Here is an 18184-nt window from a genome sequence, read left to right on the forward strand (position 1 = left end):
ATATATTAATTATAATTAATTTAATTAATATATAAATAGAATATAATTAATAAATATATTTCGTAATTAGATTAGATTAATAGCTATTAATCTAATCTAATCTAATTATTTAATATATTATTAATTACTATAATTAATTAAATAAAAGAATATAAATATTAGTTATTTTATTTAAAAAATTTATAAGAAATAAAAATAATACTAAAATAAATACTACTAAATTAAAGAAGAATTAAATATAAAACCTATATTCCGATTTTATTTATAGATTATTAATATTATATAAATAAAAACTTTTAAACTAGAATAAATATTATTAGATAAAACTAGCTATCTAATTCTTATTTATAAAGTTTTTAATAATATAAGTAATAGAAGAAAGGTTCCGAATTATAAGCTTATTAATTTAATTAACTAAAGCCTCTTTTTATATATTAGTAAAAAGTTTATAGTATATAAAGACAGGCTTTTACTTTCAAGTAAAAATACCTTTATGCCTTTATATAAGCATTATCTGTTCAATTCCAAAAAATTTACTGATCTCAGCATAATTAGGGATTAATTGCCTATCTAATACATTAAGCGCTTTCTCTATATCTTGTTCGTTGACCATTTTATCGATTTTTGAAGTTGGTGGTGTAATTTTAGGAGAAGCGTGCGTTGGCTTGGTGCGTGCGTTGACCTTGGATCTCGGTTACACGCCACTTTCCCGCATCCCGCCAGGCCGCTCATCCCCGGTCACCCGTTTGCGCCACGGGCGGGCGCCGGGGTGGGGAGGGAGCGGAGGGCGTATTTCTGAACTCTTGGCTCAAAGCCAAATCCATCCGAATTCCTCCTCACACCCCCTCTCCGCACATGCAAATGAAAATCACGCTCAACTATCATCTCCTTCGCATGTGCTTCAAATCTCTTTTCATCCCCCAATCACATAAAATTCTCTCCCTTTTCTCGCCACAGCAGATTGTTGATTCGAAGAGCTATGACCTCATCCCCGCATGCCGGAGAAAGTCGGATGCCCAGCCCTTCGTGAACAAGACACTTAATTTTGAAGAGTCACGATTTTTCAGCTTTTAGAAAAGACTCGAGTGGCTCTTGTATCCTCTTTTGTTCCCAGACATGAAATCCATGACATTTTCATCTGTAAGGAATACACGTGCTTTCCCGAGAAGCCTGGTCGGGAGGGGCCTCCTTGGGAGGGGTGTCTCAACGAAGGAGTTGGATGTTATGAAAGGAGGCGAGTTTATCATCTTGCTCTCGGCTTTTCTATGTACTAACGGTTTCAGATCGAGAGCGTGTAGTTATTCTAGGCTCAGGGTCAGCTCTTCCCACACATTCTTGCACTCTTCTGACTGATTCAGCTGGGCTGGTTTTGTTCTATCACGGCAACTAGACAAGAAGAAGTTTCAACCCGTTGTGGTCTCTCCCAGAACGTACTTCGTCTTCACTCCCTTGCTTGCGTCAACAGCCGTTGGCACCCTCGAGTTCCGGACGACTCTTGAGTCTGTTAGAGCTCGTTCTGCCGGTGTAGAGTTCTTCCAGGGCTGGGCGGACGACGTTAATTTCAACGAAAAGAGGGTCCTTATTGAAGACGCTACTGTGAGGAGGCCGCTGCAGCTTTCCGGGAAAGCATTTCATGCTGCGAGCCTCGCCGAAGCAGATCAATCTCAACGGTCCAAGAAGAAAGGTCAAGTGTTTGGTTTGACGTATGACAAGCTTGTCATCGCTGTAGGATGCTATAGTCAGACATTTGGAACTCCTGGCGTCAAGGAAAATGCTTTCTTTCTGAAGGATGTCGTTGATGCGAGGAAGATTCGGAAGCGGATTCTCGAATGTGGGACCTCTCTTCAAACTGGAGGCGATTGTTGACTTGTGTAGGCTTCGAAACCGCTGCTTTACCCACAACTTCAGACAAGCTGCGAGACCAGCTCTTGAACTTCGCCGTCGTTGGAGGAGGCCGTAAGTCTCGTTCCTCGTTCCTCTCATCACCATCACTAACCCTTCCAGCCACCGGCGTTGAATTCGCCGCCGAGCTGTTTGACCTCTGTCATGAGGACCTCCGAAAGCTCTACCCCACCCTAATTCCCCATATAAAAATAACAATCTACGACGTAGCTCCCAAGATCCTGCCCATGTTCGACAGTTCGCTCGCCGAATACGCACTCAACCTTTTCCGCCGTGATGGCATCCAAATCAAGACCGAACACCACATAGAAGAGTTACGTCCAGGGCTCCCTGACTCCTCAAATCCAAACACTGACGGCGGGTGCTTTACTTTAAAGACCAAGGAAGATGGAGAAGTAGGAGTGGGGATGTGTGTCTGGTCAACCGGCCTGATGATGAATCCCTTCATCCAAAATGCTCTTGATGACGTTCATACGTACCCTACAGCCTCAGCTCACCTCTCGAATCAACTCGAAGACCCCTCAGCACAGAAATGGTCTCTCAAACGCCACCCCAAATCCGGAGGCCTGATGGTAGATGACCATTTCCGCGTAAAGCTTGTCCCACGAAACGGTTCTCAACTCACCGCTCCCCTCGACTCGAGTTCACCAGAAGCAACAATGCAGGACGTGTTCGCCTTGGGCGACGTCGCAGTCTTGGAGAAAGCACAACTACCAGCAACGGCTCAGGTAGCCAACCAGGAAGCCAAGTGGCTTGGTAAGAAACTCAACAAGGGGGATATTCAAGGCCAGGGTGAGGGATTTAACTTCAAGAATCTGGGTGTGATGACCTATCTGGGGAATATGAAGGCTATCATGCAGGCGGAAGGTGGAACGGAGGTCAAGGGGTACGTCAAAATATTCTCGGGAGTACGTTAGGAAGGCTGACAGAAAACAGGAGAATGGCGTGGTTGATTTGGAGAGGAGCCTACCTCACGCAAACAGTTAGCTGGAGGAACAAATTGTTGATTCCAATTTATTGGTGAGTGCTCCTCAAGTCAAGAAGAGATGGTGACTAATGATGCAGGTCGATCAACTGGATTTTTGGACGGGACATCTCAAGGTTTTAGAGCGGGAGTTGAAGCATGAAGTTTATACAAAATGATAAGACCTTGGTGGTTTGCTCTATGTGTCTAATTGAACGATTCTTCTCAGTACTTGACTCAACTGAATCCTTGTAGCACAATCACAAACCATTCTGCCAAGAGTCCTCCCGACACATTTCATCCCAACCATCCTTTTATCCATCGCTTTTCCCCATGTCATCATCCCCAACATCTATATTTCCTTTACAGAATTCACCCCTTCGCAGAGATAATAAAACGAGTCAAATCAGCACATGCCTAAGGCGAACTGAACCTCTGAAACTCTATTCGGAAACAGATGATCTGTAATGCAAGAAATAGAGTAGCTACTCTCATTGGTACCTCGTACGCTCTAGAATATTCCAACCCTCTTTGCAAGCCCTAATAGTCATATGACCCGGTACCACGACCAGCTTGCATCCTCGCAATACGGCCATCAATAGCACTATTATACTCCTGTACTGATCCCAGAAACTCAGCCTGGTACCCAATTATAATACTATCCGCCGCCATGACATCCCAAGCACAATCCACACCCTCACCATGCTGCCAATCCTGAAACGTAAACTCTGTCGGCTCGCCCTCTACCACGCGGGGATGTCCCGGAGCACCGACAGCTTCCGGTAACTCGTACGCTGCAGTAACACAATGTCCGCTCCCATCTCTGCGTTTGTAAAGCGCAAGCGGTCGGCCGCGGGGCCCCGTACTGCCGCCATCACCTCGTGCGGGGAAATTGAAGCGGAGGAGGTCGTACGCTGTCACGTGCTGGCTGTCGATCGTCCTGGATTTGAACTCGACCCAGCGGAACTGGTATTGCGTGCGGCGGATCATGTCTTCTATCTGCCAGAGATTGAGAGGCTGGTCTGGTAGTGGGGCGTTATAGATGTCGCGCCAGAAGTCTTCGACGGTGCTGTAGTACTCCATGTGTGCTACTGAGACGGAGACGCAGTTGTTTTGCATGTTGTTTGGGTTTATGTTAGATGCGCCCCAGAAACCCATGTTATTGAGGGCGTCGCCAAAGGTATTGAGGGTGCCGGAGGTAGTAGTCATGATAAAGAGGTGTTTTCCTTTTGGATGGTATCAGGGTGTCAGAGTGAGAACATTATTGGAAGCAGGAGGTGTATATGTGATTAGATCTAGCGTGAGTGCGGGAAGACTTGGTCTGGGGAACATCGTTTTGATCATGTAGAGAACACTAGCATGGATTAACTTGATAATGCGTATGCAAGCTCAGTTACATTGAGACCTTTGGACAGTCTCATGAGCACTATCGGGCCACCCTCATTGGTACTTTCGTAAGCATAGCCCAGGGGCCAGCGGTTACAGCTCGCCTTATCGATAGGCATGGCCCTGGAGCGCAGCGGTTGAGTGGTAGGAGCCAATCGTAGAACAGGTACCAATTAGGGCAGGATTTTAGGCGGTAAAAGGCCAAAAACCAAAAAACCAAAAAACCAAAATACTCGAGCACCAAACCACCAAACCACTAAAATCACAAATTATATATTACTTAAAATTAGGGATAGAATTGCATTTAATTTATACTTAGACTTATATCTACTATTTATAGAAAGCTCTTTATATATTATAATAAATTGCTTTTTAGAAGCTATTTTCTCTTTTTTTTTTAAAAAAAATCTTTTTATATATTATAATAAACTGCTTTTTAATAAATAAAAATATAAGAAAATAATAATATAAATTTAGTAATATATATATATATATATTATAAGTCTTTTGGCCCTAAAATTATTTAAGGTATTCTAATTATTATTAAATAAACTATTTTATAAAAAGCTATTTTCTTGGCTTTTTTTATTAAAAAAAACTTTTTATATATTAGTTATTATTATATTCTATTATTTTACTAGTAAATTTAGTATTATATAACTATAATAATATTATTAATATAGCTATTTCTTTGGGAGTTATATATATAGTTACGGGATACGAAATACGGGATATAGGTAATAGGATATAGGTAATAGAATATAAGATACGAGATATAGTTATATAGCCTTGTATCCTATTAGTAACTCGACTAGTAAACTAGACTTTTTGTTATAATAAGGTAATATTGCAGTAGTAGTAAAGAGCTTGAATTGAGCTAAAGGCTGTGTGCCGGGCTAAAAGCACTAGCTACACGCTAAGTCACGTGCAGTGGCACCACGTGACTGGTGCCACGTAACACTTTTTTAGGCTTAGCAGATTTAGGAATTATATATTAATACTATAATACTATAATTCTTACTTCTAAATAATAACTTTACTAATTTATATAAATAGTATTTTATAATTATATAATAGTACTATATAATACTAGTAAACTAATACTAATTAGTTTATATATATAGATTAGAGAATAGAATCTTTTAAGCTAAAGAAGTATCTAGTAGCCTATAGTAAAATTAAACTAGTTTATATTAAAGAGGGAAATTACCTATTAACTCTATAAAGTATCTAATAGCCTAAGGAAGAAAATAGCTAGCTCTTACTAAGAACTAATAACTACTTTATTAAAGGAGGAAATTACTCGTTAACTCTATAAAGTATCCGGTAGCCTAAGGAAAAAGACTCTAGTTCTTACTAATTAATAAGTAATTAGCTATTTGACTATCTATTTATTTAACTATCTATTATTCTTTAAAACTAACTTCTTTTAGTCCCAAGACTACTTTCTTGGAAACTATTTTTTTCTACTTATATAATACCCGTATCTATAGGATTCTCTCTCCGGAATATATACTCTATATATGCCCTTAAAGCTCTTTAACTACTACTTCAATTTTACTATTAAATCGAGTTCTTTAAGCTTTAGATCCTTCTGGAATCATAATATTTCACTTCCTAAATTTCTTATTACGGACGAAATATTTAAGGGCGAAATATTTACTTTAATATCTTTAATACCCCTAGATATCTGAGGCATCTGGTATCTTAACCAGGTATCTGGCATCTGGTATCTAAACCAGGCATCTGGTATCTTAATAACCAGGTATCTGGTATCTTAACCTAGTATCTGAACTAGGCATCTGGTATCTTAATAACCAGGCATCTGGTATCTCAACTAGGTATCTGAACCAGGCATCTGGTATCTAAACCAGGTATCCGGATACCTTTATTACTAAACCCTTTCTACGAACTTACTATAAACTACCTTATCTTTAAACCTTTCTTACTATAAATTATATATATATCAAGAAGGGCTTGGCCCTAGAAATTTAGTATAGCAGAATTATAAAATAGATATATATAAGTAAAGAAGTAAAAAAGCGGTATTAATCTAATTACCTATAGTAATAAGGAAGTTCTGGATTACCTTAATACTAGACTATTCTAGTATAAGGTAAAGAAGTTAACTAATAATAATCTCTGGAAATTATTTAAGGAAGATTTTAGTAATTTCGACTTTAAAGTACTTAATTATCTAGATTAATATATACTATATAAATTACAAGCTACTTTATAATATAGTAGTATTTATATTAAATAAAATAATAAGAAACTTGCTATTATATAGTTCTTAGTTAATACTATTTAGGAAAAAAAGTAATATATTTAAACTATAACTAATATTATTGCTATTAGACTAGACCTTAATACGGGCCCTATTATCTTATTATATATATTTCTTAATAATAGTATTATAAGAAATTAATAAACTAAACTAATTATTATTTAGATCTCTTTATTACCTATAATTACTTCTACTAATACCGGATTATAGAAAGCTAATAGTAACGGATTTCTATTACTTTTATTACCTCTATTATCTCTAAATAGCCCTTTAGCTAGCCCTTTTATTATAAAGCTAATTAAAGAAGTAATAAAGATATATATTAAGATATAGAAATATAATAGAACTAATAGTAGTTTTAATTAAAAACTCGCTATTTTCCTTAATATCTACTAATATATAAAGCTTTTATAAGAGGTATTAGTAAGAGCTTTTTCTATTATATTAAAGGAACTAGTATAAGATTACTTTTATAATAACTAGCTCTCTTAATATATATATAAAGAGGTCTATATAAATATTTATAGCTTTTTTAAAGGCCCTAGTTTCTAATATTAAAACTTAGATAAATAAAATACTATTATAATAGTAATTATAATAGTTTAATACCCTAAAAAAAAATATTTAAGCTTGTCTAGTTACTAATTAATAACTTATATAAATTATAATATAAACTAGTACTTGTTTTATAAAATACTAAATTTCTATATAATAAGATTATTACTTCTTATTAAGGTATACTAGTATACTAATATATAGTCTCGGATTCTTTTCTTAATCTCGGCTAACTTATTAATAAGCTTTAATTATTTATTATTACTTATAAGAAGAAATAATAAATTAATACCGAGATTTTCTTTATTAATTAATAATATTATTCCTAAAACCCTCTAAATTATTACCTGTCTAGAAATTATTAATATAAATCCAGCTATAATTTCAGAACTCGTAATAATTATTCTAAGCCCTATAATTATAATAATTATATCCCGAAGTTATATTTTATATATAAGAAACCCGAATACTATTTATAGAAATATATACTAGAGAAATAAAAGACTAAAAAGGCTCGATTTAAGAATAGAAATATTTACTAATTTAGATCCCGAAATACCCGTAACTTTAATAAATACTTTAGTAATACTTATATATAATATATTACTAAATTTAAAAAAAAAAGAATAATAAAAGCAATAAGAATAAACTAGTAAGTAATACTTTTAAAGCCTTATTAGTAAAAATAAATAAAGGAAAGAAATATTACTTTAATTCCTATTTTATTTTTATTAAAAGCTTTCTAGCTATTTTTATAGCCCTTGTTTTTACTATTTCTATAACTAATACCCTTATAAATAACCTTATATCTCTTTCTCTTATATACTAAATAATAGGCAAAAACCATATCTTAGAGCCTATTAAATAAATAGAAAATACCTAGATATTTATAATTAATAATATATTAAGATATAATACTTATTACTTTTATAAAGTTATAATTAATACCGGAGCCTCTAGATTTTTAATTACTAGTTCTAACTAATTCCAAGCTTTATAGTAGACTAATAGTAATATCTAACTTAATGAAATTACTAAAGATTAAGTTAATATCTAGTTTAGTATTAGATCTATAATAGTAAGAATACTAATTAGATAAATATAATTCTATATTATACTTATAAATACTTTATTTCTACTTAGCTTAGCTAATATAAATAAGCTAGAAATCTATTTTAATAATCTTACTAATTATTTTATTACTTCTAATAAATGCTTTATATCTATAATATAATATTTTAAATACTTTTTCTTATTTTAGAATATTACTTTATAAAGCTTTATTTCTGAATTCTTTATTTATAATTCCTGCTTTCTTATAAAAATCGAATTATAATATTTATATTATTATTTTAGTTATTTATCTATTAATAAGCTCCGAAATATACTAGAATAAACAGGCTATAATATTAATATAGAAGCCCTTAAATGTCTTATAAAGTACTATAAGTAATATTAGAAATTCGAATAATTACTAAAATAATTTAAGTTTAATCTAAGAAATAATATTAGCTTTAATTACTTTATTATTATTAATATTTTCTATATTTCCGGTAAGCCTATACTTTATATTATTAATAAAGGCATTTAATATTAAGCCGGCTAATAGCTTTAAAATATTAGTATATTATATACTTAAAATACTCTAAAGTAGTATTAGATTAATATCTATTTAGGCTTTTCTAATTAGATTATAATAGATACTAGAAAGTAGTTTACTAGTAAGAAGTTTACTTAGCTTATAAATACTATAAGAACTAAGATTAAAATCGTTTCTATAAAAGCTTATAATTCTATTAGAATTATAAAATACTATTATAGCCCGATTTAATATACTTATCTTATTATTATAGCTAAAATTAATAGAATTAATAAGAATATTATATTTTAAATAGCCTTTAAGGCCATTAATAATTCTATTAGACCTAATAGTATTATCCTAACTTTCTTAGTTTATAATACTTTACTTTAAATAACTAAATATAATACCCTATTACTAATTATATTATAGTAATTAGTAGTACTTAAAAAGGTAATAGTAGAAATTTAGAAGCTTTAAGCTAGATACCAGATTACAAATGCCCTAAATACCAGAAATAGTTCTAGTATTACTAATATCTATAAATTTCTTTTAAATTCGAATATTCTTATATAATATAAAGGAAATACTAGTTAATCTAGTAATTAGAATAGGCCATATAAGCTAGTAGCTATTAATAGGAAGAACTATATACTAGCTCTATTATATAGTAATATTACCTTTTATTTAACTTCTATAAAGTTCTTTTATATAGGGAATATTAAGGTTATTACTAATAGCCCCGAACCTAAATCTATTCCCGAACTTTATAATAAGGCTAAAAATAATATAAATATAATTTCTCTTATTATTCCTGCTATTTCACTAAAGTATAGTAAAGAATACCTTTATAAGAATCCGGATATTATAGTATTTCTATAAAAATAATAATTTATATAAGAACTTCTATTAAATTAAAGTTATTAGCCTTTTAAAAAAGAATATATTTAAGATTATTTTCAGATCTCAGGTATTAAAGGAAGTATATATTTTTAATTCCCGGTTTATTTAATATAGAAAGAGAATTTAAAAAGTCAAGACTAGTTATCTAAGCTTATAATAATAGTAAGAAATATATAGTATTAATATAATTACCTATTATTTAATATATTAGCTAGAGAATTATTCTTAGTATTACTATTATAATAATAAATACTATAAAGCTATATTTATATAATATCTTATAAGCTTATATTTATATAATATCTTATAAGCTTATATTTAATTATAATTTTTATATTAATTTATCTTATAAACTTACTAGAGAGCTAAATCTAAATAATAATTCGGTTCTAAAAATTATAAAACTACTATATAATATACTAGAAGCTAGGAATTACTAGTTTAAAACTTATTATTCCTATTATATTAATAAGCTTTCTATAGAATAATTAACTTATAATTCTTATCTCTTTTATAATAAGTAATTCTTTAGAATTATTAGCCTTTAAACTAATAATATCCTATTTATTAGAACTAATAATTTTATAAAAGCAGAGTAACTAAAGCTTTATAAGGCTAAGTTCTTAGCTAAAGAATATAAATGCCTTATTTCTGACTATAATTTCAAGTTTAATAAAGGTATTATTTATATAAATATTACTAGAATTACTCTTATATAAGAATACTAATATAAAAACCTCCGAATTATTTTATAAAAAATACTATTATTATAAGTAGTAAAAGTACTATTTGTTAAGATTTCTTTATTAAGGACTAATATATTACCTAATATACTAGAGAAGTATATATTATATTAGTCTATTAACTAGAAGCTTTATATAACTTATTAATTACTATTTAAGCTATTAAATCCTCGGAAACTAATATAAAAGTATTTAATAAGTGCATTTAATAGTAAATTGAGAATACTACTAGAAAACTAAGATTTATAAAGCTAGTAAAAAAGTTCTTATATTTAATTATTTTTACGAATACTTTATTTATAAATAATAGAGATCTTTTCTCTTAAATTAGATATATTCTAGTTTTAGTAAATAGAACTAGATATACTAATATTATTTACTAGTTCTTTACTAAATATAAGAGAATTACTAAAAGTATTCTAGCTTTAGAACTTTATAATATGGCTTATAGTTTTAATATAAGTACTTTAGTTAAATCTATAATTAATAAAATACTAGAAATAGAACTATTACTAGTAATCTATACGAATTCGAAGTTATTATATAAATGCTTTATTAAATTAGGAACTACTCGAGAAAAGCATCTAATAATTAATATAATATATCTTTACTAGATATATAAATAATAAGAAATTATAGAAGTCAAATAAATTAAAAGAAAATTAAATCCTACTAATTCCATAACAAAATTAAAGCTAATAAATACCCTCAAGTATCTAATTAATATAAATATTATATAATTAGATATAAAAGAATAGATTAAGTATAGATAAAACAGGAAATAAATATATAAGATAAGAAAATATTATAAAAGGGGAAGTTATATATAAAAGGCTATAGCCTTTAGTATATAACTAAAACCTTAGAAGCAATATAAATATATAAAGTATTTGGGAAATCTGGTACTAGGCCGAATTAGGGAATTTATTAAAATTAGAGAAAAATATTATTTTTCGCGTTTTTAGAAAGTTTCTAATATTAATATAGCTATTTCTTTAGGAATTATATATAGAGTTACGAGATACGAGATATAGGATATAAGTAATAGAATATGAGTAATAGGATATGAAATACGAGATATGGTTATATGGCCTTATATCCTATTAATAACTCGACTAGTAAACTAGATTCCTTTAGGCTTAATAGATTTAGGGATTATATATTAATACTATAATACTATAATTCTTATTTCTGAATAATAACTTTACTAACTTATATAAATAGTATTTTATAACTATATAATAATATTATATATTACTAGTAAATTAATAAATATATATAGCTAGCTAGTATTTAGAATACTAAAGCTCCTATATTTATAAGCTTCTTTCCTTAGTTTAGAATCTTCGAATTAAGAGCTATTCTATCTGCTTTCCAAACCCAGAAACCCGGTTTTATAATAGTTATAATAGTTATAGGCCTTAGTTTAATTTTAAATAATTTGAGTTTTTTAATATTTTAATATTTAAATACTCGAGTATTTTATTTCTTTATTATTTAAAATTTTATTCTAACTAATTACTTTTAGGACTTAATTAGAAATAATATAATTAGTATACTTTATTTATTTAAGCTTTATTATAAGAAGTATTTTAAAATAATTATAAATTATATTATAATAATAAAAAATTTATTAATTTATTTAAATAAATAAAAGTAAAATTTTAATTTTATTAAATTATTATTATTAAATTAAACTAAAGGCTAAAGCTATTTTATAATTACTTATTTTATTTAGATAATTCTCTTTTTTAAAATAATATATATAAAGCTTTAATATTATAAAATTATTATTTATTAATTTAATTAATTAATTATAATACTTAAATTAGAGAATTTTCTAATTATATTATAATATTTAAATTAAAGAATTTACTATAAATAATATAAAAAAAATTTAATATCTTGATTTATTTTACTAATTATATAATAATAGTATATATAGCTAATAGTCTTTTTAGATTTCCCGAATTATACTAGCTATAAAGTAGTTTATTACTAATAAAATATTAGAAAACTAAGTTATTAAATTATTAAAATTACTTAAAATTAAATATATAATTATATTAAAAATAAACTAAAACTAAATAATATATTAAAGTAAAATTATTATTATTATTATTATTATTACTAGAAACTATTTTTTAAAAAGATATTTAAAAGTTTTTTTTTCTTTTTTAGAAAACTTTTTATATATTATAATAAGCTATTTTTAAAAAGATTTTTTAATAAAAAGAGCTTTTAAATAGCTTTTTAGAAAATAGTTTAGTAAATAAAAATTAAAATACTTTAAATAATAATAAAGACTTATATATATTTTCTTAAAATATTTTTCTTTTCTATTTTTTTTAAAAAAAAGTAATTTATTATAATATATAAAGAATTCTTTAAAAAAAAAATCTTAAAAAATAGCTTTTTATAAAAAAATTTTAAGAAAAAAAAATAGCTTTTTAAAAAATAATTTATTATAATATATAAAAAAAATTTAAGAAAAAAAAATAGCTTTTTAAAAATAGTTTATTATAATATATAAAAAAAAAAAAATTTAAATAAAAAAAAGTAATTTCTTATAAAATAGCTTATTATAATATATAAAAAGCTTTTTATTAATTTTAGTATAATTCTATATCTAATTTTAAATAATATATAAAATAGTTTTATAATTATATAGTTTTAATATTTTAGTATTCTAGTTTTTTGGTTTTTAACTATTTATTACTTATAGTAATATTAGTAATAATTATCTAAATTATTATTAGTATAGCTATTTCTCTGGGAGTCACATATATAATTATAGGATACGGGATACGGGATATAGGCAATAGGTAATGGGATATAAGTAATAGAATATGGGATACGGGATATGGCCATATAACCTTATGTCTTATTAGTAACTCGACTAGTAGACTAGACCCCTTTAGGCTTAGCAGATTTAGGAATTATATATTAATACTATAATACTATAATTCCTATTTCTAAAGAATAACTTTACTAACCTTATGCAAATAGTACTTCTATACCTATATAATAGTACTATATATTCCTGGTAAACTAATACTAATTAGTTTGCATTCAGATTAGAATAAGGTCTATTAGTACTTATAGATTAGGAAGAATTAAGCTATACTTATTTAAGATTCGGTTACTTAGGGGCAAAGCTATTATTCTAGTTAAAGAGGAAATAACTATTAATCCTATTACCTATAATTCGGTTATATAGGCAGGAAAGACACTTGATCTTACTAAGGCCCGATTATACTATATTAAAGGAGGAAATATCTATTAGTCCTATTACCTGTAATTCGGTTATATAGGCAGGAAGGGTACTTAATCTTACTAAGTACTAAAATAGTTAGTTATTTGACTATCCTATTCTATTCCTATTTAACTCTTATAAAACCCTCTCAAAAACCACCTTCTTTTAAATCCCTAGGGCTCTTGAGTTTTAGAACTATTAAGTTCTTCCGGAATCTCAATATTTTACTTCTTAAATTTCACTTCCTAAATTTCTTATTATAAACGAAATTTTTACCTCAAATATAATACCTACTATAAACCACCTATCTTATAAACTACCCTTCTCCTTACGAACCTATTCTTCTTATAAACTACTATATCTTAAACTAGGTATAAGCCTATAGAATATATAATAGTAGAATATACTATAATAGATAATTTCTTTATTAGATCTATCTAATCTAATTACTTTATAAATAATAATAATTTCAAGAAATTAGTAAGAAAGTAGAGATATAGGATTAATCTAAACTTTACTAAGGCAGACGAGATAACTGAGTTCTTAAATACTAAGCTATTTTAATATATTCTCTATAAAATAGTTAATAATAATCTTTAGGAGCTATTTAGATATAACTTTAAGAACTTTATCTATTAAAGAAACTTTAATAAATTCGAACTCCCGGAGATATTACGCCTATATAAGACCCTTTAGTATAGTAGTATATTTATATAATAGAATAATAGTACTAATACTATTATAAATATCTTATATATTATTATAAAGGAAAATAAATAGTATATATAATTAAACGAGAATATATTAGCGGCTAGACTAGACCTTATTAAGGGACTAATCTTATTAGGCTTTATTACTTTTATAAAGAATAAGTATCTAGAACCTATTATCTTTAATATTTCTATATTACTATTACCTTTTCTATTACTATATCCTATATCTCTACTAGATTTATATACTAGTATAAAAGCTCTAGAAGTAAATAGTATACTTCTACTACTACTACTACTATAATTATATCCGAATAATTCCTAATTCCCTTTAATTATAAGACTTATCGGGGAAGTCGCCAAGATCTATACTAAAAAGCAAAAGTATAATAGATCTAATAATAATTTTAATTATAAACTTACTATTTTCCTTAATATTTACTAATATATAGAGCTTCTATAAAAGGTACTAATACGAGCTTTTCCTACTATACTAAAGAAACTAGCTCAAGACTATTTCTATAGTAATTAGCTCTTTTAATATATATATAAAGAGGCTTATATTAATATCTATAGCTTTTTTAAAAGCCCTGGATTCAAATATCGAAATTTAGATAAGTAGAATACTACTATATTAGTTTTTATAATGGCTAAATTTCCAGAAAAGATAATATTTGAAACTATTTAACTACTAATTAACGAACTATATTAATTATAATACGGTCTTATACCCAATTTGCGAAATACCGAATTTCTCTATAATAAGATTATTACTTCTTATTAAGGCTCCCGGATATATAGATATATAATCTCAGATCCTCCTATAAATCTCGGCTAGCTTATTAATAAGCTCTAGTTATTTATTACTATATATGAGAGCAAATAACGAGCTAATTCCGAAACCTTCTTTACTAATTAATAATACTACTCTCAGAATTCTCTAAGCTATTATTTCTCCGGAAATTATTAATACAAACTCAGTTATAACTTTGGAACCCGTAATAACTATTCCAAGCCCTATAATTATAATAATTATATCCCGAAATCGTGTTTTATATATAAGAAACCCGAATACTACTTATAGAAATATATACCAAAGAAATAAGAGGCTAAGAAGGCTTGATTTAGGAATAGAAATATCTATTAATTCAGATCCCGAAATACCTGCAACTTTAATAAATGCTTTAGTAGTACTTATATATAGTATATTACTAAAGCTAAAGGTAAAGAGGGTAATAAAAATAATAAGGACGAACTAGTAAATAATGCTTTTAAGGCTTTATTAGTAGAAATAAATAAAGAAGAGAAATACTACCCAGATTCCTACTTTATTTTAGTTAAAAGCTTTTTAGCTATTCCTGCCACTCCTGCTTTACTAATAATTATAGCTAATACCCTTATAAATAACCTTACTTCTTTTTCTCTTATATATTAGATAATAGGCAAAAACCACGCTTTAAAGCCTATTAAACCCTTAATAGAAGATATCCAGACTTTTATAATTAATAGTATATTAAGATATAATACTTATTGCTTTTACGGAATTATAATTAATACTAGAGCCTTTAAATACTTAACTACCAGTTCTAACTAATTCCAAGCTCTCTAGTAGACTAATAATAGTATTAAATTTAATAAAACTACTAAAGGTTAAGTTAATATCTAGTTTAGTATTAGATCTATATCTTCTATTAGATCTATAATAGTAAGTATACTAATTAGGTAAGTATAATTCTATATTATATCTTTAAAAACTCTATTTTTGCTTAGCTTAGCTAATATAGACAAGCTAGGAATCTACTTTAATAATCTTACTAATTATTTTATTACTTTTACTAGAAAATATATACCTATAGTATAATGTTTCAGATACTCTTTCCTGTTTTGAAATACTATACTATAAGGCTTTATTTCCGAATTCTTTACTTATAATCCCTACTTTCTTATAAAGGTCAAATTATAATATCTATACTATTATTTTAGTTATTTATTTATTAGTAAGCTCCGAAATGTACTAGAATAAGTAGGCTATAATATTAATATAAAAGCTCTTAAATATCTTATAAAGTACTATAAATAATACCAGAAATATGGCTAATTATCTAGATAATTCAAGTTTAACTTAAAAGATAATATTAGCTTTAACTACTTTATTATTATTAATATTTTCTATATTTCCGGTAAGCCTATATTCTATATTATTAATAAAGGTACTTAATATTAAGCCGGCTAATAGCTTTAGAATATTAGTATAATATATATCTGGAATATACTCAAGTAATACTAGATTAATAACTATTTAGGCTCTCCTAATTAGATTATAGTAGATACCAGAAAGTAGTTTACTAGTAAGGAATTCACTTAGCTTATAAATACTATAGGAACTAAGGTTAAGATTATTTCCGTAAAAGCTTATAACTCTATTAGAATTATAAAACATTACTATAGCCTAATCCAATATACTTATCTTATTATTATGGCTAAAGTTAATAGAATTAATAAGGATACCGTACTCTAAATAGCTTTTAAGGCTATTAATGACTTTATAGGACCTAATAGCATTATTCTAACCCTTTTAGTTTATGGTACTTTATCTTAAATAACTAAATATAATGCCCTATTACCTACTATATTATAGTAATTAGTAGTACTTAAGAAAGTAATAGTGGAAATTTAGAAGCTTTAAGCTAGATATTAAATTACGAATGCTTTAAATACCTGAAATAGTTCTAGTACTACTAATATCTATAAACTACCCCTAAATTCGAATATTCTCGTTTAGTATAAAGGGAATACCGGTTAACCTAGTAGTTAGAATAGACTATATAAGCTAGTAGCTATTAATAGGGAGAACTATATACTAGCTCTATTATATGGTAATACTACCTTCTGTTTAATCTCTATAAAGCCCTTTTATATAGAGGATATTAAGGTTATTACTAATAGCCCCGAATCTAAACCTATTCCCGAACCTAATAATAAGGCTAAAGGTAATACGGGTATAATTCCTTCTATTATTCTACTAAAGTATAATAGAGGATGCCCTTATAAGATCCCGGATATTATAGTATTCCTATAGGATAATAAACTATATGAGAATTCCCGTTAAGTTAAAGTTACTAGCCTTCTAGAAAAGGATATATTTGAGGTTATTTTTAGATCTCAGATACTAAAAAAGATATATATCTTTAATTTCCGGTTTATTAATAAGATTAAGAATAAGGGTATAGAGAAAGAGCTTAAGAAATCGAGACTAGTTATTCAAGCTTATAATAATAGTAAGAAATATATAGTATTAATATAATTACCTATTATCTAATATATTAGCCAGAAAATTATTCTTAATATTATTACTATAATAATAGATATTACGGAATTATATTTATATAATATCTCGCAAGCTTATATCTAATTAATAACCTTATTTAATTATAATTTCTATATTAACTCACTCTATAAGCTTATTAGAAAGCTAAATCTAAAGAATAATTCTGTTCTAAAAGTTATAAAACTATTATATAATATACCGGAAGCTAGGAACTACTAGTTTAAGACTTACTATTTCTATTATATTAATAAGCTCTTTATAGAATAGTTAACTTATGACCCTTACCTATTCTATAGCAAGTAATTCTTCGGAATTATTAGCCTTTAAACTAATAATACCCTATTTATTAGAACTAATAATTTTATAAAGGCAAAGTAACTAAAGCTTTATAAGGCTAAGTTCTTGGCTAAGAAATATAAATCCTTTACTTTTAATTATAATCTCAAATTTAATAGAGGTATTATCTATATAAATACTACTAGAATTACTCTTATATAGGAATACTAGTATAAGAACCTCCGAACCATTTCTATAAAGAATACTACTACTATAAGTAATAGGGGTACTATTT

General features: G+C 27.6%; 2 protein-coding genes across 2 annotated transcripts; one reads left to right on the forward strand and one right to left on the reverse strand.

Moving 5' to 3' along the window:
* The first annotated feature begins 1024 nt into the window (after positions 1-1024).
* Positions 1025-3208, forward strand: K444DRAFT_233191 (FAD/NAD(P)-binding domain-containing protein). The gene is made up of 7 exons (XM_024871244.1): positions 1025-1234; positions 1284-1314; positions 1359-1831; positions 1876-1956; positions 2005-2788; positions 2839-2922; positions 2968-3208. Exons 1-7 carry the CDS (start codon positions 1117-1119, stop codon positions 3008-3010), a joined length of 1614 nt encoding a protein of 537 aa, XP_024728390.1. The 5' UTR covers positions 1025-1116; the 3' UTR covers positions 3011-3208.
* K444DRAFT_233202 (uncharacterized protein) lies at positions 2960-4332 on the reverse strand. The gene has a single exon (XM_024871245.1). It carries the CDS (start codon positions 4073-4075, stop codon positions 3407-3409), a length of 669 nt encoding a protein of 222 aa, XP_024728391.1. The 5' UTR covers positions 4076-4332; the 3' UTR covers positions 2960-3406.
* Positions 4333-18184: the final 13852 nt, after the last annotated feature.

The sequence above is a fragment of the Hyaloscypha bicolor genome, assembly GCF_002865645.1.
Source record: "Hyaloscypha bicolor E unplaced genomic scaffold K444scaffold_182, whole genome shotgun sequence".
Classification (NCBI taxonomy): Eukaryota; Fungi; Ascomycota; class Leotiomycetes; order Helotiales; family Hyaloscyphaceae; genus Hyaloscypha; species Hyaloscypha bicolor.

Excerpts from the sequence above, each read along its gene's own strand:
- K444DRAFT_233191 (XM_024871244.1), top strand. The coding sequence starts at position 1,117 with ATGAAATCCATGACATTTTCATCTGTAAGGAATACACGTGCTTTCCCG. Across the intron at positions 1,957-2,004 it reads CGCCGTCGTTGGAGGAGGCC|CCACCGGCGTTGAATTCGCC; the intron begins GTAAGTCTCGTT and ends TAACCCTTCCAG. Across the intron at positions 2,923-2,967 it reads TTGTTGATTCCAATTTATTG|GTCGATCAACTGGATTTTTG; the intron begins GTGAGTGCTCCT and ends CTAATGATGCAG.
- K444DRAFT_233202 (XM_024871245.1), bottom strand. The coding sequence starts at position 4,075 with ATGACTACTACCTCCGGCACCCTCAATACCTTTGGCGACGCCCTCAAT.